Source organism: Lepisosteus oculatus, chromosome 10 (genome assembly GCF_040954835.1).
Source record: "Lepisosteus oculatus isolate fLepOcu1 chromosome 10, fLepOcu1.hap2, whole genome shotgun sequence".
Taxonomy (NCBI): Eukaryota; Metazoa; Chordata; class Actinopteri; order Semionotiformes; family Lepisosteidae; genus Lepisosteus; species Lepisosteus oculatus.
In genome coordinates this window covers 13873693-13901311 of record NC_090705.1, presented here as the reverse complement: position 1 = coordinate 13901311, position 27619 = coordinate 13873693, and the positions used below count along the sequence as shown (strand labels likewise).

General features: G+C 33.5%; 2 protein-coding genes across 5 annotated transcripts in view; one reads left to right on the top strand and one right to left on the bottom strand.

The window, feature by feature from the left end:
- LOC102696068 (doublecortin domain-containing protein 2) overlaps window positions 1-12835 on the top strand; it is a 40684-nt gene extending 27849 nt beyond the window's left edge. The window contains exons 8-10 of one of the 3 annotated variants that reach the window (XM_015357606.2): window positions 679-767; window positions 4676-4804; window positions 10857-12835. In XM_015357606.2, coding sequence (XP_015213092.2) covers window positions 679-767; window positions 4676-4804; window positions 10857-11420 — 782 coding nt within the window. In that variant the 3' untranslated portion in view covers window positions 11421-12835. Of the gene's footprint in view, window positions 1-678; window positions 768-4675; window positions 4805-10853 lie in introns of all 3 variants that reach the window. The other 2 variants (XM_006635934.3, XM_069194933.1) reach the window with 2 other exon arrangements.
- Window positions 12836-19493: 6658 nt separating this feature from the next.
- nrsn1 (neurensin 1) lies at window positions 19494-27282 on the bottom strand. 2 transcript variants are annotated; one of them, XM_006635881.3, is made up of 3 exons: window positions 27170-27282; window positions 24358-24564; window positions 19494-23370 (listed from the first exon to the last, which is right to left on the bottom strand). In XM_006635881.3, the coding sequence occupies exons 2-3, from the start codon at window positions 24553-24555 to the stop codon at window positions 22972-22974; spliced, it is 597 nt and encodes a 198-aa protein (XP_006635944.1). In that variant the 5' UTR covers window positions 24556-24564; window positions 27170-27282; the 3' UTR covers window positions 19494-22971. The 2 variants fall into 2 exon arrangements, with proteins under 2 accessions (XP_006635944.1, XP_015213094.1); XM_015357608.2 differs by having other exon boundaries at window positions 27180-27267.
- Between the last annotated feature and the right edge of the window lie 337 nt (window positions 27283-27619).

Sequence of the window (27619 nt, the reverse complement as noted above, 5' to 3'; positions counted from 1 at the left end):
TGATGGCATGTCTGCCAGGATGACAATGCACCCATCCATAGAGCCCATGCAAACACGGGGAGAACATACAGCCTCCAAACAGATAGCACCCCAGGTCTGGAATTGAACCCAGGGTTCCAGCTTTCCAAGGCAGCAATGCTAGGCATTACACCGCTATGTTGCATACTATGTTTTATGACAATATAACATTTTCCATCATAGGCAGTGCACAATGGCAATGCTGATTGATATTCACAAACTTAATAATAAGTACTTAAGGGAATAGTAAAGTATTTCCTTTGTGCGTTTACTATAGAAATCAAATAAGCCAACTGTGGATGTACAGTACAGCTAAAGCATATATGCTTACTGTAGGTACTGTATGCATAAAGATATGTGCAAGCAAACAGTGATCACAAACCAATCTTTAGAGTATTAATGTGAATATGTAATGAACTGCATGTTATATGATAAAATGTAATGACCTGTTTAACAGCTCTCTCTTTCTGTATATAGATTGTATAACACTTCATGGATTTGTTAGGTTCATATTCTTCTCATTCCCTCAAAAGCTTTTTAACTGTGTGTGTTTTAAGTGCATTTCTTTATTAGGCTTTTGGCAGTCTTCCACATGTCCACCACACAGTGTCAGTATTACTCTGTTATATGTAATATGTTTTTCTTTGTTGTCCTGTGCAGAAGATGGAGAGCTGAAGACTTGGGGAGACAACAGAGAAGATTTAGAGCTTGAAGATGATGGTTTAAAAACAGAGTTACCCCTTGAGCAGGTTGGCTTTATTAATTACAAAGTCTTATATTCCTTCAAATATTTCTTATTGAATATCATATATACATTATATTGCATAATACAAACAGGAGAAAGCATATGGTAAAGAAATATTTGTTGCTAAAAGTTGGTAATACTTTAACGGTATATACATTTTTTGTACTTTTGCTGCTAGACTTCAATTACAGAATAATTCATACAATATTATATAGTATCTAACAGCCTAACCTTTTCTATTTATAGCTACTACTAATCCTTTGAGTAATTGAAAATGAAAGTATCATGTAAAAGAATACTGTATATGTCGAAAAAGAAGTAAAATTCAAGCATTCTAACTCCACCATAAAAAAAATCTTCTCAGGCACAATATAATCTTGCTACCATTTCTACGTCCTTAATTAAGAGACATACTACAGTATTAAAAGGACGCGTTTTTTCCATGTTTAGAGTTGATTGGCTAAACAGATGCAGTTTGGGAAGTATTTTGATATATTTTGGTTTGTTGACTGAGACCATTACTGCAGCAATAGCTGATTTGTAAACTTGATTTTAATTTTGTTGAAAAAGATTTGAAATCTTTTCTGGAAAACAATTATGCTAAGTTTCTAATTTTGTTTAGACAAAAGCATAGTAGAATTCTGTTATCCCAGGAACGTCAAATTTAGAGTTGTTTGTCTTGAGCATTTTCAAAAAGAAGCAGTTTGAATTTGGAAAGAAAAAAAGGACAGTTACAGTACAATTCATATTACCCTCTATCCAAAGGTTTGGAAGCATAAAAACTCTAGGTTGTAAATGCTATGCTGATTTTAATATTGTAGGTAACAATACTGTATTACTATCATAATCATGCAAACCCAGGCTCACACTCCCATGTTACTACAGCAACCAGCTGCATCTCCAAGCAGATTAAAATACCTACCCATGGTATGGGCATTTATCTGTACCACCTGTTCCTAATTAACAGGTACTTACAATACCTTGTTAACATCAGGTATTTTAGTCGTCAGGTTTTTTTGCTTGTGTCTCTTGCTTATTCCTAGCTGCACTTGGTTGTTTTCTTATTCTCTAGTTTGCTTCCTAGCTTTGCTTCATTGTACACAGACCCATGCTTGCACTCACAACCTTGCTCCGCGATTCTTCTCATTCCATGTCTACTTGGCTTTGGGGCTGCTTGCTCTTTTGACTACATCTCCTGGATTTACCTTTTGTTATGGACTGATTTCCACCTTGCCTCGACTCTCAGTGCAGTACTTTCAGTTTTGCAGTAGCTTTTCTGCGACTGGTGCACTCCTCAGGACAGTGTAGCATCATTACAGTGACTTAATACAGAACATTCACCTGACACATATTTAAATTATTCTGTTTTTAGTTTCTTTTTCTTCAGACTTGTCAGGCTTAGACAAGCACTGTGATTAAAACTGACCAGCAGCAATGGTCCTGATTTTCTTACCCAGTTAACAAAAGAGTAACATTTAATGGTAAATAAATATACCTTTATTAATAACTGAGCTTTGTAACTTAAAGGTCTTGTGACTTTTTGTGAGCTAACGTGAAAATGAAAACATTTTAATAAAAATAATAAAGATAGAATGAATGTTTTAAAATAGTAATACTGCTTTTAGAAAAGTAAAAGAATACATACAGTAAAGGTTTAATCTGAATAAAACTTCACAGCCAAAACATCTTTCATTTCAGCATAGAATAAACATTTACTTGTTTCATAATAAAATGTTTACATTATGAATGACCAAATTGATAAACAAAAATAAATAAATTCAGTGCCCTCCAAGTATTGAGACAGTAAGCAAGTTCGAGCAATTCTTATTTATGATATTGAGATTAATCTGAAAGATATATATAATGCGATTTAATCAATTTAATTGGGGTTGATTCATCCATAAATGTGATAAAATCAGAATAAAAAACATCATGTTCAACCCTGTAAGTTCAAGCCAGCATACATTTTGGGACACATTGATTTTAAGCAAAATTTAGAGTGTTAAGGTTTGTATTTGGTTACATATTCCTTTGAGGCAATAACTGATTAAGCTCCCATTGAGCTCCCCAAACTCTTTGTGTAGCTATTTGAGATGCTTTCCCAAGAAGCCATTTTAAGATCTTGACTATTCTTGCAGTGCTCTGAATTATTTTTTTTCTTCAGCATGTAAACTGCATTCTCAATTATATTTAAATCTAAAGATTGATTTGATAATTTTAAATGTTTCCATTATTTTCTTCTGGAGAGTGTCTTGATCATTGCATTCATTGTATTTGCCACATGTTTTGGCTTCTTGTTACTGCATGCCTCATGGTGAAGTACTGTACCACACAAAAAGAACAGAAACATTTTCTTCTACATAAGCAGCCAAAGTGTTTCTATAAATGTTAGAATTCATTCTACTCTTAAATACATTATCAATAAAGGGAGCTCCAGATCCAGCTACAGTATATGTGACATTACCTCCACCATATTTCACATGTGACATGGTTTTCTTTGGAGCTTTTGCAGTTCTCTTCTTTCTCCACACTTTAAGCTGTGTGCCTTTTCTCTTGATAAAGGTGTATATTGTTCTCTTCTGTCCATAAAACTTTGTTACAACTCTCCATACTGTAGTTATACCTTAGAGCAACTCCTTATTTGGATTTTTCATTCATGGCGCTTATTAGAGGATTACATTTTGGAATTAAGATATTGTAATTCTACTGCTGTAAACAGTGGATTTTGAAAACATCACTTGGAGATCATGAGTGATTTCGCTGGCAGTTTTTTTTGTGTAGGGGAACATTTTTATGAGAAATTGAGTGAAAATGATGGTTTAGACTGTCCCAATACATTTGGATCGCACTTTATCTTTAATAACCTTAAGTAACATAATTAAAAAATATATATATTTATGGTGAGTACATCAAAATGCACACACAAGCATAGTAATTTAACGAAATTTAAGTTGGGTATTTTAAAGGTGAATAATATTGTAACACGTAACAAGTCAACTTGTTCACTGTAGTAAAACTAAATCACTTATCACCATAAAGTGGTGTGTGTGTGTTCAAGCTCACGATTGCTTTCAGATGTAACAGCTTTTATTTATACTAATCAAATAGTCTATAATGTAGAATAATACAAAATACAGTGATAAAAATATGAACAGTTATAGTTAAAAGTTAGTTTTACTGTAGATTTAAGTAGTTAAACCAAAATGAGAAATTCATCACCTGTATTTCCTTGTGATTTCATTTATTTTTAAACACATCAATTTTGTGTTATACTTGATGTTACTTCTTGCACTAATTATTTTGAAAAACAACAGCTTTAGAAAAACATGTCAGAAGGAATTGAACGGTTCACATTGTCTATAGTATGCTACTCTATAAACGTCTTAGACATAGTAAACACATACAGGTATTACAGTGTATTTATATTATGAGCATCTACCATTTACTTTTATACCCCCAATAGAGCTTTTATTATTATCTATTATTATAACCACTTAGAATTTTCACTGAAAACATAAAAGCATCTCATCTAGTAAAGTTTATTTTACACAGATACAAATCACCACAAACTTAATAAAAACAGCCCAAAATTAATTATTCAGGTAAAAATTTTAATGGGTGGAACAAGGAAGAAAACTCTGAGGTAGGGGAGACAAAATTACAAAAAAGCAGAGGGAGGAATTAATGCATTGAAGCAGAGCCTTATCAATGGCTTGTTTTCTGAAGAATCCATAACATTTTTTCCCTTGTCTATTGTTGGCATGTATAACTACATAAATGATATTCAACAGTTCAGAAGTTTGATGATATTACAGCTTTACTAGTTTGGGAGAAAGCTATAGATATCTGATCACTCTCCCCTGCATTTCCTTTTCTCTGAGGTGTTATTTTTTCTGTTTTTTTCCCTGAGAGATGTACTGTAGAGATGTCTACTTCACTGGACTTTCCTTCCAGTCCACTGGAATGAAAAGGGCATCACAGTACTTAACAGTACTTCACAGGTGTAGACAAGGCTTGACAGGACTTGGTGGGTCCTTGTGGGTGTGTATGACCTACTCTTTCCATTTATCCCTCCTCCATCTCTCTATTTGACTATCCATCTTCTGTCTCTCTTGCTTTTTAGATAACATTGAAATATAATTAAATAGTACCATTGTGTTCTCTCTTGTTTTCTATTTAACTATCTTTGAGAAAAAAATATACCCTCATACACGTTTTAATCTTTTACAAAGTAGATCACATCCAAGTTTGAACTGTACAGAAATAAACAACAACATTCAAATTCTATTTGCAAAATGGATAGTGAAATGTATTGAAATTGGTTACACCAATGTTTTAAAACTTAAGAAAATAAAATCAATAAATTGCACACTATTTAAAATTAAATACAATCTGCACTTCACTCCTTTTCCACCTCTGTTGTCATCTCCATCTCTATTGCAAAATGGTCAATGACCTGATTATATCAGCAAGGGCTTGTTTCCAGGAAAGTTTCTTGTGTGAGAGAACTGCCAGGTTTTTAATTATGTTCTTTAATACTTTTTAAACTTTAGCCTCTTAATGCACAGGAAACATCTATACTAGATGATGCTGAATGGCTCTGATGTTGCACAATTAAGCACATCATCTTATACAGTTAGTACATGGTGTTTGGTCAAGACTGTAAGATTTGAAGTACAGTAATACAGTAAAACTAAAACTTTTGCCACCATACAGTATATATAAATAGAAGAAATCTTCTATCTGATTTTATTACAGTCTGATTTAAAGGAATATGCATACCCCCGTGTTAAGCAATGTATTGCTTCCTCCAGAAATGTATAGTTCATTGCTATAAAGATGATTGAATTTAGTAGCTCACTTAATTGCCAGCTATCCAGGTTTGTGTATCAGCGAGTAGTCTAAAGAACTGGATTGTCCAAAATTTAAAAATACTGTGCCTTGTATTTTCCCACTTCATTGACATAGCAAACAATGATTATTACAGCTAGTATCAGTAGTCTCAACAGCCCTCCAAGAGAAAGAGTGGACTGTTTTTTTATTTTGTTTTTTAGTTCTCCCAGCGCTTTGGTTGAAATGGTAGAAATCTAGTTGTTCCAAATCATTTCAGACATTCCTGTAAACACAATAGACTCTTAAATGTCTGTGACCAGCATCTCATCATAATACTCAGCTACCTTTGTGAGCTCCCGACTTTCACCTTTGCAGAACTTTTTGTTTCATTGTAGCTTTTGGAACTGAACACTTGTCAACCCAGAAAAGATGCTACTGTATATCAATGAGCCATCTTAGAATAACCCTATTTCTCCTTACTGATTATTGTCCATTGTCTGTATCCATGACCATTCATTGAGTATGTCTTCATTTTGACCCAGTATTGGCGATTTTGATACAGTATTTTCATTTTTACTTCAGCATTCACATAATCTTTTAACTTAACATGTTGTTGCAAAGCATGGTTTTGGTTTTAAAAATCACTGAAGATGCTCTTTATCTGTGCGAATAATGAACTTACACTGAAAATAAAAATCTAAATGAATTTTTAGCAGTCAATCTACAGTACAACACAAGTTTCTGTTCCCCTAGTAATGACAACACAGCTGTCTTGATCATACTCAAAATAAAGTAATTTTCTAGATTTAAACATTTAGCAACTAGAATAAAATTGAAGATTTTTCTATTGAAATACTGTAAATCCAGAACTCTGGCTCTTTCTTTTCACCTATGTGTCTAAATGTATAAATCTCAGTATTAATTATAACCTCTAACAAACATAGAAATCGCCAAAACTGGCATCTTTCATCCTCTCAGTAACTCAGTTGTGGACATGTGGAAGGTACGTTCTAATTGAGGCAGACTGAAGCCTGAAAAAAAATTAAAAATGTGATTCATCCAATAAAAAGCCATTTTAGCACCACATGTAGGGGAAGTGGAGGCCGTCTGAAATTTATAAATAGAAGGTAGACTGGTGCTGCCATTTAGCAATGTCTCCCATTTTCACTCTTAATATAGTTTAGTTATATAGTTTATATAGTTTTCAAAGTGAAAATTGTCCTTTCTTCCACCTTCCCTATGAAACTGTGACTGGTATGAATACATAATTCACATAAGTAGCACTGCATGAACAAAGAAATAAAGAGGTAAGCACTGATTTGAAATGTATACAGGAGGTCATTCATTTTTAAGTTAAAGACAAATAATTGATGAGTATTTGTCTGGAGACATAAACTTGTCATACAATTGTTCTGGAGTTTTATGTTCATAAAAGCAAGTCTCACAGGTAATTTTCTTTAATTAACTGACAGCATTTGCTGAATTTTTAATTGATTCATGTATTTTGCCTTATTTTCTGTGATGGTAATAATTATCTAGAAACAGAACAGTCTTCCAGGGTACACATGTATAAATTAAAGTACTATGTAGAACCTTTTGATTGCTCGATCGTAAAGTAAGACATGTACATGTACCCTCAAAGTATCTATCTGAAGTGCTTTGGTTTTCTTTCATAAAGAAATATAAGTGGATAAAGACTATAGCTTGACAGACCCAATGCTCCAGAACATGAAACAAGTATAAGTGTAATTATGGTATGTCTCCATGGAATGGAGAAATTGTGATTGCTGTATTTGCTAATAATACAGTACAGTATTACTTAAAAAGAGGTCTGTTTTACTTTTGATCTAGCATAAAAACCACAAAACATCTAAGTATTTAAAGTCAGTCATAAAATATCACTAACATTTTGTGGGGAAAAATGTATTTAGTCATTTCACATATTTTTTGAACAGTGTTATTCATTCTCTTACAGTATATAATTTGAATTGGAACATTATATGTAATTGTTAGCTAGCATTTATGATGACATACTGTACACTTCACAAGGAAAAAAAAACTAATATGTTTCCATACATTAGGCCTATTACTCAATTTAGGTTCTCCAGAGCGTCAAAACACTTGTGTTTTCTTGTGGGACAAGAAATCTGCAAAACAGATTTAAAGATCTTTCGATAACTATCATAAAAATGTCTCAGGGATGCTCAACTGTCTTTTGGCAAATGAGTGCAAACTGTACACTTCCTGCTGGTAAATTATAATTATCTGCGTCTAATTAAAGTATGCTACAATGAAGCACACACTGTGAATGTCTGTAGTTAACAACTGCAAAACAGTGGACTTTAAAAATAAACCTGAAACCAAATTTGTAAGAGACATTAGTCTGAACTCCTGTAGAAGTATTCAGAAATGACTTTCAGTCATGAATATTTTTCATTTTCATTCTTTAGTATTTTTATTCTGTTTTATTTTAAATGCATTGCGATACTGAAACTACAGTATGTGGCGTACTTATATTCTCAAAAGTTTTGTGTTCCCTATTTTTAATATCCCTATTGACCTTTGTAAAAAAAATACAAAATTACTGATTACTGTAACAGAATTACTGTTCTGAAAGATCTCTAAATATACAAGAGTGTCTCAAACAGTGTAGGTGCTAAGAATGCTATTTGAATTCTTAAGCCCTGATTTGCTGGTTTAATCTACAGAGTGCAGCTGCTGTGTTTTTAATTGATTTATCTGTGCTGTTGAAACAGATATGCAGTAATATTCTGCATCTTAAGTCATTAGCCAAATGTGACCAGGATTCCTTAAATGATGGAACATGTTTGTCCAAGCCCCACTGGGGGTGGGTAGTTATGAGTTAGTAGGGGTTCTTCTCAACATGCGGTGCAACAATGACACCTGGGACCTCTCAGGGGTTTGTGAGCTTGCTGTGACGTCAATAACAGACTGCACTAGGCTGCTGCACTAGTCAATGCCAAGTCTCCTGTAAGATACTGTCGAGCTCCCAGTACAGTATGTTACAGTATGTACATTCCAAATCAGTTCAGTATAATAAATATGTGAATAAATAATATGTTTTAAGTACTACACTCAAATTTACATAGTTGCAGTAATCTGCATATTTATAATTAAAATGTCAATTTTCCTTCAATAGTACTAATGTGCTAAATGGTGATATGAATAAGTTCTTCACCCTATTGAAATGCCTATTAAATTATAAAGACTCATTCACACAGATGAGGAGCAGGTGGTGTTGGTAATTTCTTTTATTGCCAATTGTCTATCTGAAGAAATTTACTGTTTCATAATGAACATTGTGTTGCATCATCGTCAAAAAGATGTTCTTACACATAAGGCTATCACTACAATTGACATTGAAGAAATTGAAATTGATTGTTGAAGTTCTGCAACAAAGTTGAAAGATGTTTACCCCATTATTCCCATTGCCTTTCAATGTAAACTCATAGAACCTGCTTCCTGTATGAATGCACTCTTATTCTGCATCAGTATGGGCTGACAAATTGTTCCAGAATGTATAATTTTCCAGGGATCATAAGAAATGTTAAATTGTGAGCCCAATAAATAAGATAACGTTTCACCTTTTTTGCTTCTAGATGAGTATGTGCTATTCTTTATCTTTTAACAAAATACATATGACAAAGGTCCAGTCTGTAACTAAACCTGATGTATAAAAGCAGTCTGTTTACAGTCTCACCCCTGAAATGCACTTCAACAATTATTTTGTTTGATGACTCACTAATATAATTCTGTAGTTCCTTTGACATGTAACTACTGCCAAGTGTTTCTATCAAGCTAAAGTAAGAATTTTAATTAAAAAAGGACTTATTTTGTTGTTTGCATGAATGCTTATACTGTGCAATGAAAATTATTTCCTTTGGTACATTGTTATTCTCTGGCCTTGGTTTTTGATTCAAAAATGTTTTATGTTTACCTCCTGTCAGCCTGTGTTGTGAAAATGATTTATTGAATCAGAAGCACTGAGCTTTCACGTTGTGTATGCTGGTGTAAATAGGACTTTAGTTAAGTTGACAATCACAGCTGTTAGTATATACTGTATAATGTTAACTATCTTATCACATTTCTCTTACAAAATAAGTAAGACCAAGTATTACATCTAAAACACTAGTAAGTTTCATTGAAACTGATTATCATCAAAATGTATGATTATAGATTATTTGCTAATTTAAATATGCTTTGCAGGTCTTTTAAGTTATTGCAGCTCAACATCCTCTTTTCTCTGAATTTGAACCTAAAGAAACAAAACCATTTACAAATATATCCACTTGTCTTATCATTTTTCACAGCAAATGCTTAATTATAGACTGTCAAGTACTCTTCTTTCATTATTTTGTAGGCCAGTGTTCTCAATTTGTTATTACTGATAAAGAATTCCATTGCTTTCTTTGACAGGCTGGTTATACTTTGTATGGGAGACATACCAACTTTAGAATATGTGATTTACAGTATGTTTGAAAACAGATTTTAAATAAGGGTTTGAATAATGGTTGAGTTGAAGAAGGATTTCCCATTTCCTACTCTTAGTAAATGTTAAAAGTGCAATTTTTAATTATTCTATGTTATTTGAATACATTTTCCTGGATTTAATACAGTTTTCAAAACTATATTTTTTATGGAACAAGTAATAGGTTTATTCCATGCTGAAAAAAAGAAGAAAGAGAACACAACGTTTCGGCCATGGAGCCATCTTCAGTTGTGACACCTGAAGAAGGCTCCACGGCCGAAACGTTGTGTTCTCTTTTTTCTTTTTTTCAGCATGGAATAAACCTATTACTTGTTCCTTTGCAGCCTACGCATGCAGACGCAGCTACCCACCTGAATTATATTTTTTATATTTGTTACTTTTTATTTGATATCAAATGTGAAATACCAAAAAATGCATTGTACTACTCTCATACATTAGTTTTCTTTTACTGTACTTTCTTGTACTTTACTGTACACACAAATAAATAATATATTTTACTGTAAATAACAATGAAGGAGGTGACAACAAATATTAATGTACTAAGAAAATATTTTCTTGACCTTAATTATAAATGAAAATGTTGATTGTTTACTTCTGAGTTATTTCTGAGTGGTGAGACATTGTTTACTTCTCAGAACCATTAAGAAACATGCAGGCCAAAATAGTTTAAAGTACAGCAAAACTTCAGAAATCTGTGAAAATAAAAGCAAAATTAAAAACAGATGTAATTTTTTTTTCTTATACGAGCAGGCAGAAGCAGTGAATGAAGAAGACTCTCCTAAGGTGGAATCTACAGAAGACTTATCTAATAGTGGAGAAGATGCAGCTGAAAATCTAATAGAAGATTCAACCACTGAACAAACCAACAACAATACTGATCCTGCAAATGAAGAGATCAGCACGGAATCAGAGGAATCACAAGAAGTAACAGAGGAGCCTTCTCATGGAGAAGATGACAAGGAGGAGGAGGAGACCAGAAAAGAGGAAGAAAATGATACAGAAACTGAGGTGACGCCAGCTGAGAATGGGGAAGATGAGGAAGAAGAGAACGATGAACCCCAAACCAAGGAAGAACTTAGTAAAGAAGAATCACAAAATGAAGAAGAGGTGGAAGAAAACCAGAAAGCAGATGAACCAGAGGAACAGCCAGAGGCAAACACAGCAGAAGGGGAGGAAGCAAAACAAGAAGAAGAGCCAGGAACACCTCACGATGACAATAGAGGAATGGAGGAAGAAGAAAAGAAAAGTCTGATGGAGTCAGTGGATAAACTAGAAGGAGGGAATGAGGAAGGGGAGGAGAAAAATGATGAATAAAGAGGCAGTGCATAAGAAGAATGTACTTAGAACATAAGAAAGATTACAAATTAGATTCAATTTTTTCCCATCTAGCTTATTTGGTTGCTAGTACAGTAGCTAAGTGATACAAAGGATCTCATCACGCTACTTACTGAAAGAAGCTACATTTTAATAGCTAGGTAGTATCTTCCAGTCTCCTACCTTGTGTAAAAAGTGCCTTTTGTTCTCAGTCTTAAATTCACTTTTGTTTTGTTTCCACTTGTGTCCTCTGATACATGTTTTAGCTTAGGCTTTTAAGAAGTGCAATATATTGACTTTGTCAGTACCCTTGATAATTTTGAATACTTGAATCATGTTCCTTGTAGTCTTCTCTGTTGAAAACTAAATAGATTCAGTTCTTTGTATGTAAAAGGTCACTTTTTTTCTGGAGGACAATATCTTTCATAATGGTGAGAAAATATTAAATTGGTGCAAGTATACAAAAATATTTACCACAGTAAATATTACCACACAATACCACAGTATATATGACAATATTTGTATCTGATGTTACATTAGTGAATCATGAAATTATAACATAAAAATCCCAGATTTAAATTAAACTATTTTAACTTTATATCTGGACATTCTCTAAGTATTGTTTTTTGTTATTTCACATTAGCTACAAGACAAACATCATTTCAAAATAATTATATGAAAGAAACCTAAGCTTTAAACACAGACAGCTTCTTGAAACTAATCATTTCCTATATTAATTTATATGTTCCTTTTGCTACCTGTATCTAATGCTCTGCACTTGAATTTCCTGTGTAGCTTCTACAAAGTGTTTGCTTATCCTAAATTGGGTATATTCTGTGAGCTTGCTTAGTTTGCTAGTTATGCCAGAATCTGGATTACAGATATAAATTAGGAGGAGCAGTGATCCTAATACAGATCTCTGTGGTACTCTACTAATTAAATCACCTATATTAGAGTTTTCACCCTTAATGAAAGGTCATATGGAAGAAACCATGAAAGTACAGACATGTTTCATAAAGAGTGCATACATACACAGATGTTTGAGTAAGTTTTAGATTCATTACAGAAAAACAAAATCTGAAAGCATTAAAAAATTTGCTGAAAAATTAGAGTATGTTAATAAAAGGATAACGACAAACTACATAGTGGATATTCTATTTAAGTACAAAGATTTTGTTGTGCTTTAAAGACATTACTATATGTTAGAATATATGTACTCAGAGAAATGAAAATACCAGCTGCATTTGAACTCAGAAGCTCTATTAAGCTTAATTATTTATCACAATGAGAACCTAAGAAAAATGATTTTGTATAATTATAATATGCACTACCTTTACATTTTAAGATAAATATTGGTAAGTAGAAATATAATTTTCAATTCCCTTTAATAATCTTTGAAAAATATTTGAAAAATTGTCTAGGCAAAGGCATACATTGTGCTGCTGTTTTGAAATATTATATTTTTGACATTAAGATGTTAATAATTTTAAACTAATTATAGAGTAATAGAGTAATAAAGTATTTTTGAACTCAATGTTATTTTGTTATTCCCTTTTAATTATTCGTATTAATGTGCAAAACTATTATGAAACTTTTGTGTGATAGTGGTGAACTGGTCACCAATGCAGATATCAAGTTACTTTTAGTATGTTTTTTTTTACTGAATATCTTATCTTTTCAACATGCAATACAATGTAGAAATACTCTTTTCAGTTTTTTATAGAACAGTTATCTAAATTTTTTTGTCATTTACTAGTTATAATTATTGAAATATAACCGGGCAACTGTTTTTTGCTTGTAGTCTAGCCTAAAAAAACCTGCTACTAGAGATGTTTAGAAATAAATTCAGACAATGTCTAGTTCATTTCTGTGTTTTCTGTTCATGGACATGGGTAATATGCACTGCAAATACATCGGTGACAACTTTCCTGCAGAGTAATTGAAATACTCTACCTGCATATAATCCAGAATCCAGATATAAAAACATAAATATTTGTGAGTTTATACAACTTGCAGTTGTTTTTAGCAAATGTTCTTTGTTAATCAGAGTTTAAAATGACAGAAAGTGTAAGTCATTGGAATAGAGAGACAGAAATCAAGCCACAAACACTGACTGGGTTATTGGCACTAATGTATGAACAGCTACAGTACCTGTAGACTATCTGTAAAGTACTGTATCCAAATCTTGTTAGCCCCTTTTTTACATGGATTCAGCCTTACAAACTGCAAAGCCTGTTGCAAGACATGTTTTTGGAGGTATTTTAAATTATCAGCTGAACATCTAATTCTGGCTAGGGAGCTACTTTTTGTAATTGTGTGTTCACTTTAATTGCACAGTTTTCTTCAAACTGTATTATTTTGTTATAGGTCATAGATACAGAATATATGCTAAAGGGAAACCTGCATGCATTTTAATTTTGCTAACCTAGGAATAAATATATTAATATTCTATTTTGATAGTTTGCTCAATACTATTACTGAATGTTAACTGTGTGAAATTTGGCAACATTATTTAATAAAATAGGAATGATAAAATGCAGATTTCCATTGCTTTAAACTCTCATTGTTTTGTAATTACAAGACAAATACTGTATGCAACAACAATGAATGTATAAGCTACATACAGTATATGATACTTATAATACATATACATAATGAAGTGAATAAATAGTGATTTAGCAAATAAAATGCTTATAATAAAACACTGGTGGATGAGTTGTTTTGTCATGGGTTTTTATTTAATTCAAATCAAATAAACAACAATTCTTAATATTCACCAATTTGTGCCCTTGAGGGAGACATCCTCACTGTTATACGTCAGTGGTAATCAATATAAAACCTCCATCCACTCATTTTGTAACTGCTTCAGCCAATTCAGGGTTTCAGGACAGCTAGGGTCTGTCTCAGCAAGCAATGGGTGTAAGTTAGATTACATCCTTGACTGGACACCCGTCAGTCAGAGGGCAGACATTCACATACAAACACAGACACACATACTCTCACCCCTAAGGCCAGTTTTACCTGCCTGTGTGTTTTGGACTATGTGAGGAAACCAGCACACCCAGAGACAACCCATGTGTGAACATCGGGAAACACAAATTCCACACAGATAGGACCATTATCTTTTTGAGCTTAGGACAGGATTTTTCTATTTCTTTGAGCTGGTTGAAAACAAAGCGCAAAAATGTATAAACAAACATACTGTATAAGTGTAATTTATGTAACAATCTACAGGAATATTTTTTTAAATAATTTATTAAATAAGTGTCACCCAAATATTATTTGTCTACAGCATCTTGAAATGCACTTCATCTTATTATAGTTTGAGATCTATGACTCACTCTAGCACAGCTTCTGAGTAAGTTAAATGCGGTAAATAAAAACTCAAGTTATTTTGAGTACATTTAGACTGAGTCATATTTTTCATCACTGACACCTCATATCTCCATAGATTGCTTTTCTACTGTATGTTCAGGGTAGGTCCCTAAAGCGAGTATTAGTGTGAGGAAGGATAGGGTGGGCAGAGCTGGAGCCAGGCAAGGAGCCTATGAAGAAAAGCAAATGTCTGAAGTTCGTGGGAGATCAGTCGACTGTTTTTAAAGGGTAAAGGGAAGGAAGCAGCAGGAAAAGGAAGAGGAGAAGATATTGCTTGCACCAGAGGCCTGGTGGGTAGGCTGACTGACATTGAGGAAGGGATGTAAAAGAGAAATTAGGTGATGGGGTTAAGGTCCAATATGGCAAAGGGAAGAGGTGGTATTGTTGGGGTCAAATGCATGGTAGGTAGAATGTCTAATTTTGAGAAAGTGTTAGAAAGCATAAGGTAGAAAGGTAGGAAGGTTGGGAGGAAGCATGTCAGGTGCTGATAGCACATCGTGTGTGATGCACTTGGGAAGGAGCAGAATGAAAGGAGACCTACTGTACTGTATAACAGCTGTTGCCTGGGACTGCAATGTCATTAAGAGATAACACAATGTGAGTGGCAAGGCCTGCAACAACGAGTACCAATACCAATACCAATTCCCCATGAATCTAAACAGTGGTGCGTTATGTTATGGGGTCCACTTTTTACCTAAATAAAATTACATTTAAACACATTTATTAATTGTTCATATTGTTAATGTAAATGTGAACAGATGCATTTAGCAACATTGATAGCTCCCAGCTAATTTACCTTATGGTGAAGGTTTCAGGAAAATTGATTTGCTTGATTTACAGAGATGTCACTGGGTCTTTAAAGAAAGAACTACTAAAGAAAATACAGTTGATCAAAATAAGTCCTAATAATTTACTCAAACGAAACAAAGTCACTGTTAAATCATTAAATCAACCATATTAAAATACATATTCAATAGTAGTTCAAGGAGGTAGCTGTGTCAGCATGCATAGGCTGCAAAGGAACAGGTAACAGATTTATTCCATACTGAAAAAAAAAGAAAGGAAACTGCCACGCCTTCTACAGCTAGAGGGCGCTCCTATTCTGTCCTGTCCCTAGTTTCCTGTGCTTTGCTTGTCCTTCCGGTGTGTCTCTGTTTGGGGCTATATATTTCCAGGTCACGCTTTCCTCCTCGCTCAGCATTGAGGTTTGGATGTCCTGAGACCAGCCTAGCACCAGGTCGCCCCACGTCTGTGGAATGAGGGTATAGGTTTCTATACAGCATTTCCTGAACAGCTGAGTCAAGGCTAACCCCCGTCCTGCTGCTATGCATAGGGTCTTTTTTCGCTCTCCTGCCATTCCATGGTTCGTCCCTTCCAACATCCGTGACAGAAACACAAGCTGCCTCCATAGGAATGGACCACAGCATAAACACAGGAAGAAGGAATCAGCATCATCTACAGTATCATCTTCTCCGTTGTCAAAAATTTAAGTAAGTGCCTTTTGGAAATTAGATTTGAAACCAGTCCAATTCCAGTTAATCTGGATGCTAAAAGAATTCCAGACTGTTCTTTATTATATAAGAGATCTTACTAACTTATATATTTAGAAATTCAGATTTCCTTTATTGTGGAATCTACAGGATTAAACCACACATTCTACTTTAGCAATACCTTTGTTTAGAAAAGGGAAATTGGTTTCCGTTCATTGGTGAGCCTTCTGCTTAGTAAGGAAAATTCAGTCCTGGCTAGGATCCATTTCATTAGTATACAGTTTTTCTCTACGGATTATTAGATTGTTGTTTTTTTAAATTTTTAGATTACAAAAGTGGAATTCTAGATTTTCTACGTCCATAGAAGGTAGGGCTCTGAAGGGTATTGAATTGCAAACATCTGTGCATTGTGTGACTATTGTATATTGTATAATGTTTTGGGTTATTTATTATTATTTATAAAATATAAATAATACATCTCTTTTCTAATTTTAGGACTAAGCTTTCTGTTATGTAACACTTTTAAATAACTGACCAAAATCTTTATTATTTGTTTACCTAGCACGTTGGTATCAGTATTGTTATTGTTAACAAGTATTGTTACAGTTCTTAATTTGGATATATTAACATTTGCATCTCTTTGTTGTGGTGCTCATCTGTTACTTTCCTTATCATTACGTTCCTGATATCTGGTCTTGTACCTGTAGTCTTCAAATCTGCTTTGAACAACCTTGTCCTTTCTCCTTCAAAAGACAAACTGGCCTGGCTCCTCAAGTACTTGGCAACTACTATCCTATTTGCAAATTGCCTCTTATCACTACAATTCTGGAATGGGTAGTGGCAACTCAATTACAATCACTCCTTGCATCTAATGAAGTCTGTGAACATATCCAGTTTGGGCTTAAACAAAGACACAGTGCTGTGATAGCACTTGTTATGGTTATGATTTGTTGATGTTTTCTAACCCCAGATCACTTAATATAGTCTTTTTTTCTGGGCTTACATGTAATGTTTGATGCTGTCAATTAGCTTTCCTCTGATGCACATCGAAAAGTATCTAGGAATAGGCACTGGTACTATCACAGGTACTTCTCTTAGTTACACTAGTTCCTATGTGGTTACCAGAAGCCATTTAATCAATGCTTTCTTTTTAAATCAGGTGATGTTCATCTTACTCATTATGTTCTGTGACTTTAACTGTTTATTATTTACATATAAACATACAGTACATGTTTATTCGATACTATTTGATCAATAGTTTGATTTTCTCTTCTATGGTGATTACACAGATATTTACTTGTAGACCAAATAGGGTTTCTCACTTTATACAGTAGGTGCCTGTCTCATATTAAGATATACTGTAAATACAACAAAACTTTCTTAAACTAAACTTTGACAAGACAGGGAATTGTGTTCAAAGTCTCCTTTTATGAGCTCTTCAGTGCTGCTATTCATGGTACTGCAGTTAAACCCTGGACAGAAGCTTAAACATTGGTGTTACTTTTGACACTCTATTATCTTTCAAAACCCTGTTAGGAATTTCATAAGGGTGTCCTTTACCATTTGCATAGCGCTGATCATGTTAACAATGAAGATCCTTTCACTGATGATGTAATATCAATATACTGTATGCCTTTATTTAATCAGAATTTGTCTTTTGAAATGCCTTGATTATTAGAACATCTTATAAGCTACTAACTGGCTTCAGTATGCCCATAATTCTGTAGCTCTTGTGTTGGCTAAAACTAAGATACATCAGCACCTCACTTACATCCTGTGTAAATTCCATTGGGTCCCAATGAATTTTAGAGTGGTGTTTAAGGATCTCCTATTTACCTATGATACGATATTGTATGCACACAGTTTGTTTTAAAGACTTATTGCATGGTTTATGTCCAAGACTTATTCTGAGGTACTATAATCCATACATTGTCACTCTACCAAAAACAAGGCACTACACATTTAAAGGCAATATAATGTACTCTTGGGCAGCAACATGTTAAATTCATTGTCCAAATAAATTAGCAACAGATTGACAGATTTACGACTGCCTCAAAGTCCTATCTTTTTACTTTATCCATTAATGTATAATTTATTTGTAATTTAATTTTATTGGGTTAATTTACTGAGCTTTACTGAGCTTTCTTTTAATGTATGTGTATATGGTGTGCACTATTGCATAACACTTGAGTTTGTTGAAAAGCATCTACCTGAAAAAATAAAGTACATTATTAATACACCATGGACTCATATATTAAATTACATTGTCATTTGTCATTAGTCTTTAACTGAAATGAAGTTATGCACTTTGTCAAATCCTAAATTCTACTCTCCAGGCATTTTAAAAACCTTGTAAGTCATTAACGTGGAAGAATTATCACAATGGATTTGTTTGCAAACAAGACTTGGAAGAGGGCCAACCTATAAATCATTATTTTCTGGTGCATAATTTCCATGTATAATAGTTTTATTATGCTGTACATTTGCTCATCTTTGGTCATATGTGGTTTCTATAACCTGAAAGAACAATAACCAAAATTTTAATTTAGAAAAAAAGAAGAAGCACTCAAGATGAATATGTCCCCAGGGCCTAAAGGTATTTTACCAATTACACTCAAGGAAGTGAAAGATATTAGTCAGAAGCCACTGACATACAGTACTGTAACTCTTCCAATAGTCACTCAAGGCAGGGATATTTACCATGTACTGAATAATTGCTAGTGCATTTTCCATCTATAAGAAGGGTGAAAAACCTGAAATAAGTAATCATACACCAATAAGTTTGAGTTACTGTACATGTACGATTATGGAAACAATATTTAGTACGGTATGGAAAACAGATATTCGGGTTAGTCAACACAGCTTTAGAAAACATAGGTACTGCCTAAACAGCTTATTATAGTTATTTGAACAAGTAACAATAGTATTGGATACACAAAATATGATGTGGTTATTTTAGAAACATTTCTCATAAAAGATAATACTTAAATTACAGGCTCTAGGCATTCAGGGAAATGCAAATGTCAGAATTGAGAACGGTTATAAAATATAGACGATAAAGAGTACAGATAAGAGGTGAAAGCTCAGTTCAGATTCAGCTAATTAATAGAGCTCCACAGGGTTCTCTACTGGTACCAAAAATATTCCTAATTTATAGCAGCGATACAGTATAATAATTAAACATATTAAGTTTGCAAATGACAGCAAATAAAATTAAAAAGGGGATGTTTAATGGAGACAAATGCAGGGTTTTGTATGTACATATCAAAACATATACTACAAATACAAAATAGAAAACATTGAGAAGAGGTTACTTTGAGTTCATTGTTTATGGTGACACATTATTTATATCCTCAAGATTAAAATGCAAACAAAATGTTAAGATACGTTAAAATATTAGAATTGTAGAATTTAAATCAATGGGTTATGTTCAAATTCTATAATCCACCAGAAGGAATGTAGAATTTTGTACAGAATTTTGGTCACCAAATAAAAAAATACACTGTTGTTTAGGAATCAGTCCCGAGCTGAGCAACCACATACTGTACATTCTCAAGGGAATGTCCTACACAAACAGGCTAAAGGAACCTTTTCAGTCTTGAACAGAAAAGACATGATACAAGTATTCAAAATCCTCAAAGGCATCAACAAAGTCAAAACCTGCAGATTTATTCAGAATGAACAGTGAAATCTGACTCATAGGACACAAGTGGAAATTACAGGTAAGTATATTTAAAACTGAGAACAGAAAGCACTTCTTTACCCAAAGTGTTGTGGAACTATGGAACAAAGTAGATATGTTATTAAAGTCATTGCCCTGGTTACTCAAGAAATGGCTGGATGATTCAGGCATTTCTTGAGAGCAGCCATGAAGATGGACTATCTTTGGATCAATTTGTTACTATCTACCAAATGGGATAGATGGGACAGATAGGCCAATGGCCTCCTTTCATTTGCAACTGTTGATAAATAGGAAAGTTTCATATTAAATAATGTCCAAACAATAATACCCAAATCAATATTAAGTAATTGTCGAAGTCTTTTTTCCTTAATGTATTTCTAAATATTCCAAGAAAAGTATGAGTTACAAGTATTATTAAATTATTAATGTTTTTGTGAGATTCACCATTTCACAGAAATAAAAGTAAACCAATTTTAAAATCTCAAGACTAATGTGTGCCCTTATGCATATACTGTTTGTTACTAGTACTTTGTCTTCCTTTTTTCGTTAATAAACGTCTGTGCAACTCACCTAGAAGGTTGTTAAAGATATTAACAATGATTTGGGATGCTTCTTTGGCTTTCCAAATTTTTTCAAGCAGAGATGGCTATTATTCAAATGTAATTTAGCTGACTCATGGTTGGAAGTTTGTATTAGAAATTATTATTGACATTTTAATGGTTCTAAATGACAGTGAACAATTTACAATAGTTCCAGTAAATGGTGTAGCTCTAATGAATGTTAAGAAAGTACTTATTCATAAAAGAAAAAGAAAAACATTGTCTTAGAGAGTATTAAGAAGTGTAGCTCATTACCAAACTCATTTCTGTTATTTTCTGATTCTAGTCATTTCTAAATACAGTCATTGAGGAATTTATTCCTATGGATTTATTGGCATGATTAAATATGGCATAATTTTAAAAAAATAGTTAATGGTACACAAACTACAATGTCCTGTGGTCCTCAAGGACAGTGATTGAACAACTGCAATATATTCACAGAAAAATATTATTTACAATAAAACACTAAAAATATGTAAAAATATCGACACTTTAAATTGACAATATCTTTATTTCTTCTTTATTAAATCCATTCAAAAATAGACAAAACTATATTGAGCCACAAGTGTGAAGTAAAATAATTATATTATTTGAACCTTACTCTCTAAATATAATACCATACATTTATATTTTATTGGTTGTCATAAGGATAACTCTTGATTTTCATGAGGTTTAAACTTCAATGTTATTTTATATTAACACAAGGGCCCAGGGTTGAAAAAGATTAAAGCATATTTCAACTTGTACGCCTCTGACAAAAAAGGCATGTTGGACAGTACTGGTCACATATGAGAAGGCCTCTAACTGCTATAAAAATATTAAGGAGAAAGATGTATGGGAAACTGTGTTCAGTTATAAGGTCAACTCACATGATTACACAATAAGAGTCCTCTTGAATAAGTGGCAAAATGCTAAACAAACCTTTGCATTCATGTATGACCTTTTTCACATCACTGAATGTATGTTAATTCATGCAACTGGAATAAAAAAAATAAAAACATAAAAATCATATATAAATACTAAATATTTTTTTTTAATGAACTTGGATGAACAAATCTTAAGGTAATTATCATAATGCAAATATTGTGCTGAAACATTTTTTGTTAGCTAGTTTCTTCAACACCTAATCAAAAAATAGTAGTTGATTTACAAAACTGTTCCTATGTATTGTAAAAGTACTACTTCCAAATAATGTAGTTTGAAAGGAAAAATGTAGTTTTCTTTTATATTGGAGTGCATTGTAGTCAAACAAATAATTGCAAATAAATTGCATTTTCAAAAGCTTATATCCTTCACAACAATGTGTATCCTGAAGTTAGGCATAGCCAATTGGCTAAATCATAATATTCATGAATAAGCTCTCAGTTTATCATTTTCATTATCCAGCAAATGTATAGAAGCAAGTAAAAACAAAAATAACCGATGATTCCAAATGACAAAAAGGATATTTTAGAATCTTATTGTGAAATATAACATGTAGGCATTTAAATAGTCTTCACAGACGTTGACACAGTTAAACAGATTTTCTGGAAACATTGTTCCTGTTTATCATACTCTCTTAGAAAAAAAAAAAAGAGAATACAATGTCTTATATTATGTTAAACATACTTGTGAGGTTAGTTTTCTAATACTGTATATCACTTCTAAAGATAAAGTATCTATCTAAAATAGTTTAACATGTTCAATATACTGTATACTATAAATAGGGATAGATTAACCAATCTGTCATCACACATAAAATTTCCATACATCTGCTGTTTCCTCCATTTTTACTGTACTTTAAGAATAGCTGTTCAACTTGAAGTATAAATAAAATAATATCTTTATTATCTACAGAATCCTACACAGACAGCATCTATAACTGTTTTGTTTCATTCAGAGAATACCACATTTTGATTTTGATTAAAATTCAAAATAAAAATGCATTGGAAATAGGACTAATGATCCTTCATCCATTTTCTAACTGCTATATCCAATGCAGGGTCACAGGGGAGCCGGAGCCTATCCCGGTGGGTGGAAGGTGGGATACATCCCTGGATGGGATGGTAGTCCATGGCAAGGCACACATAGACACAAACACAACAGGGTTGATTTTCCCAAAAGCCAATTAACCTATCAGTACAGTATGTCTTTGGACTGTGGGAGGAAACAGGAGAACTCAGAGGAATCCCACGTGAACATGGGGTGAAAATACAAGCTTTATGCAGATAGCACCCCAGGTCCAGAATTGAACCCAGGGTCCCAGTGCTGCAATTCTAACCACTGCACGACCATGCTGCTCTAGGGCTAATTATTATTAACATACTGTAATTGCTTTTCTTTCCTATGTGTCTATTTAGGTGAAATCACATGAGCTGACCTTAAAAGAAACACCTTGGGATGTAACTGAGATACTGTATATAACATCAGGTTTCAGAAGTAGGTTGAACATTTTGCACTTTAGACAGTGTGACAGGAATCTTACTCTCTCCAGGAGTAGGTGCTTTTGTAATTGGATGAACAGTAGCCTGCAATTCAGCTATTCTTTCTTTGAATTTTTGTTGTAGGTACCTTTCTTCCTTTGAATAACTTTTGGCAAAAGCAGACATCAAAAGACATATTACCATCATGATTCCTCCTATGCAAAACAAAATGGCACCAGCAATCTTGCATATGTCGAGAGCATGATTAAACCTCATTGCATGACTATCCACAAAAAGCAGGTCATCTTCCCCAAAGGCCTCCATTTTTGGTGAGGTGACATAGCCAACAGCAATCACTATCAGGCCAATAATGAGGACTAGGGTTCCAGACATGAGTCCAACCTGAAAGAAAAAAACATGACTGCAGAATGAAATTCAGTCATCAAATGAGGATAACATCTTTTATATCTGAGGTCTGACCTGGTCTTGGAGAGCTACAGTTCTGTAATTTTTATCAGCAATAACAAATGGTGGATGATCACACTAGCATTTAGTAATTCAACAATTGATTGATCTAATTGAGATATTCATTTGGGAAAACAACAGAAAACCCTTCAGCTCTTCAGAACCAGGTTCAAAAACATCTACTGTATGTACTGTACAGTGCTTTCAACCCATTTGATTTTCAACTTAGGGATTCACTCACATATCATAAATGACTTTTCAGGTGGCACAGTGGCATGATGTTTAACACTGTTGCCTTGCAGATGTTGGGTACTCAGTTTGATTACAGACTGAACACCTTTTGTGTTGAGTTTGCATGTTCTCCCTGTGTTTGTTTTATCCAAGTGTTCTGGTTTCCTTCCACCTTCCAGAGACATGCTAACTACAGCAGGTTAATTTATACCTCTACATTGTCACTGTGTTCTCATGTGTGTGTGTGCCCTGCAATTGAGGGCATGTAATTTTTTGTCCTGCCTTGTTCCCTGTGCTAACAGGAAATGATCTACTGTACTGTAGGCTACTGCAACCTGTCTTGGGAATAATAATCTTCTGATAATTAATAGAATCTTTAAGTTGTAGTTTATACCATTTCTATGTTCCACTCTACTGGACCTATCTGTCATAGAATACTGCTGAAAGGATATAAAGCAAACTACTGTTATCTTGTGACTTTTTGCAGTATTGTAATATAACAGTGGGGGAACTTTCCTTTTTTCCTTGCAGTTCCTTTGATAATTTTATTTAGGTAACAAAAAATGGAAAAAAAGGAAAGACAAATATGTTTGGATAAAACTCAATGAAAAGTAATTTAAGTAAATCTAACTAATTATGCTTATTTTCATAATCCATACAAGTAAAATGAATTCAGGTGAGAGGACTTCCTACCTTCCAGAGAACAGAGCTCCACCGACTTGGCGATCTCTGAATCTGAAAATCTTCATCACGTTCCCAGATGGAGGCTGTGCAGTCCTCATAGAACTGGTGCAAGTACGAACGGACTCCATAGCGCTGATAATGACTTTCTGCTGCACTCTGTGCTTGCTCAGCATGCTCTGACCCACAGATCTCTGAGCAAGAACTCATTCTTCACATCTGGAACATACATGGAATCAGAAAATCACAGTTTCCCAGGCATGCTGAGAAGATCTTCGAATAACCTTCACTACTTCTCTGCACAGAGTTTTAAAATAATCTTTATAATAATCACAACCATGTCTTCCATAATTAACAATGTGTAAGACTACAAGAGCTGACAAAGCCAAGATCTTAAACATTCATGATAAGGCTGGCCTTATTTCATTGGATAAAGTCAAGGTTTCCCTCCAATGATTCTGAGCAACAGAGAATGGCACACAAACATGAAAGTGTGAAACAATCATCCTTTTTGACAAACAGTCAATATACTGTTTAATGAAAAGTTCAATAATATACTGTTTGGTTCCATATATAAAAAATGTTATTCCCTTTATTGCACTAATATAACATTTAGCTCCAAATATTGAGGTATTACAATATAATTAATTGTGAGCTAAACAATTTCTCTAGAAGTACTCAGCAAGAAAAAAGCATGCTGTGGAACAAAACATTTATATACAGTATACAGTATATCATATTTTACTGAGACATAATATTTCTCAATATTATAATATAACCATGAAATATTATAGAAAGTGTTTTCTTTTAATTACAAGATCACAAAGATAAGCAATAGCAATTGCCCACTCCTTAAATTATCTAAAACAATGTTGTAAAGCAAAAGTGCATCCATATTAGGCATTTGTAGTTCACTGTCAAGTGCCTAAAACATTACTCACAGCAGTTCTACTTTTCTTCAATCAAATTTAATTATGTTTATGGCATTTAACACCTTCCTTGAGACCTAGCAATCAATTATTCAAGAAATTACAGCTGTTCTTTGACTGAATTCCAAAAAGAGATACAAAAAGCAAAAGAGGGTTTAAAAAGAAGAGGAAACAATGTAACCCATCTGTCTTACAGGTTTGCTTGAGCATTATTGTTTCTAGAGCCACACCTAGATGCTTCAATTTTAAGGATTTTTCTTAAAGGATATCAGTGAATCAATGACTACAACTCCATTTTGTAATTTTGCACAGCAATCTATATGTTGTATTCTAGGTTCTCCGCTTCAACTTTCAGTTTTGACTTTGAAATGGAATAATTTGATAAAATGTCCTCAATATCTTCCATTCTTTCCAGTTTCTGGCTATACAACTTTAATATGATTGGGAGTTTAAGTAAAGGTAATCTATATGTAGATATACAATATAACTTTGACATTACAATATGTAAGCAACATGATAGCTTATGAAAAAAGAAAGATGCAAAGAAATTACATCTTACATATTTTTATGTATAGCTACTGTACCATGAGCAATAACATCCTCAAAACACCACTGCACTGTTTTATAATTTAATTGACATGTGCTTACTAAACAACAAAAATATGTACAGTAATAAATCAATCCATCTTAGTCACTACTTCCTTGTGACACTGAGGCAGTGCAGAAAAGACTTGAAAAGCTATTACACAATGATACGCTCTGCTAGGTCTGCAGACCCACTACTGGTAATCAAATCATGTCTTCAAAAGGATAGACATAGATGTAACAAGTGAATTTTATCTTAGGAATTATGATAATCTATCTAAGACACTCAAACTGCTTTTACCAGATAGCATAAGAACTCAAGTACAACCACATAAACAAAAATAAACAAAATCAACCATGTCAGATCTTGTAGTTTACAAAAAATTTGTTAATGAAAGCATTTGCACCTCTTAGGTTTTTTTTCCCCTTTTTGATAAAATACATTCCATACACAAAGAACAATGTTTCACAGTGCACCAAAGGTTTGGAATGAAATTATAGGTTTTCTAAACAAAGCAACACATAACCTTCCACTGCAAAATATGCTTGTGAAAGTACAAATTATTCAGTTTATTCTATCAAAAACAAAACATTAATATGTTCAGGCACACCTGTATAAACTAAACCAGAAGATATCATGTGATTAAAAAAATGCAGGGCGATTAACACACACATAACATTTAATTGAAATTAAATACTGTAAATGTCAATGTCAGAACAGTGCTTTCGTCAAACGTCTTAGACAGTTACATAAATTGAAAAAAGGGTTTAGTAAACAGCTCGGAACAGTACAGTACGTTTCTACACAGCTTCTTTACAGAACGCTCTCCATGGTTCTGAAACGTCTTTACTATTTGCTGGACGTAATCAGTGACGCCAAAGCATTGCTTATCCCAAGATAATGGTCAACACTAAGGAAGTCTACTGCGAAGCGACAAGGACATACTGTAGCTTACACATAAGTGCAAGACTATATATTTAACGCGTTGCTTCAGATTGACACATACAACGCCAACATCGTACAAATAATCCCCTTAAGTGTTAATGAAAAACGTAACCTTTTCAGTAAGCAGTAAGCAATGCCTTTGTCCAGTCTCCTGACATTTATGTAATCCAGATCGTACAGTACGTTTATTATACAACCGAATTACACGCGAATGCAAACATTTCCCTGTATAGAAAGCGTTCCACAAAATATCGAAAGCTTTTTGGAAAATAAAGCCACTTCAAAGATAAAGTCAGGAAAAGTGTCGCTTTACGATAGTATCTTAAGCTTATCTAAATGCATTTTAATTTCAGACGAAAAATACCTGTCATTACCAGCCCGGAGAGTGATATCTCGCTGTTTCTCCCTCACTTGGGTCCCATCACTCTGCGCTTCCCCTCATAGAGAATCTATGATTTACATTCACTCACTTGCAAGACCCGGTTGCGCAGGCGCAAAGCGATACTGCCAGCTCATCGTGGGTGTGAATCAACAGTGAGTTGACGGTGAAGTTTAGCGCTTAGGAACAACTCTTTGGCACGTCGAGGGCGTATTAATTACAAAACAATCTTCACATTGCGTTTTTTTCTCTGCCATCTGTGATGACTTACAAATCGCCTTGAAATTACACCCTGGGGAATTCATTACGACTTAAGAATTCAATATTCACGTTCAGTTCGCTTTTTTAATTCTTCAGATTCTGAAAAAAAATTAAAATATTTTTTTTTTCTGAAAAAAAAAACAACAACATTGGAAACTCAAACGTATTAATGAT

Excerpts from the sequence above, each read along its gene's own strand:
- nrsn1 (XM_006635881.3), bottom strand. The coding sequence starts at position 24,555 with ATGAGTTCTTGCTCAGAGATCTGTGGGTCAGAGCATGCTGAGCAAGCA. Across the intron at positions 23,371-24,357 it reads GGAGCTCTGTTCTCTGGAAG|GTTGGACTCATGTCTGGAAC; the intron begins GTAGGAAGTCCT and ends TTTTTCTTTCAG.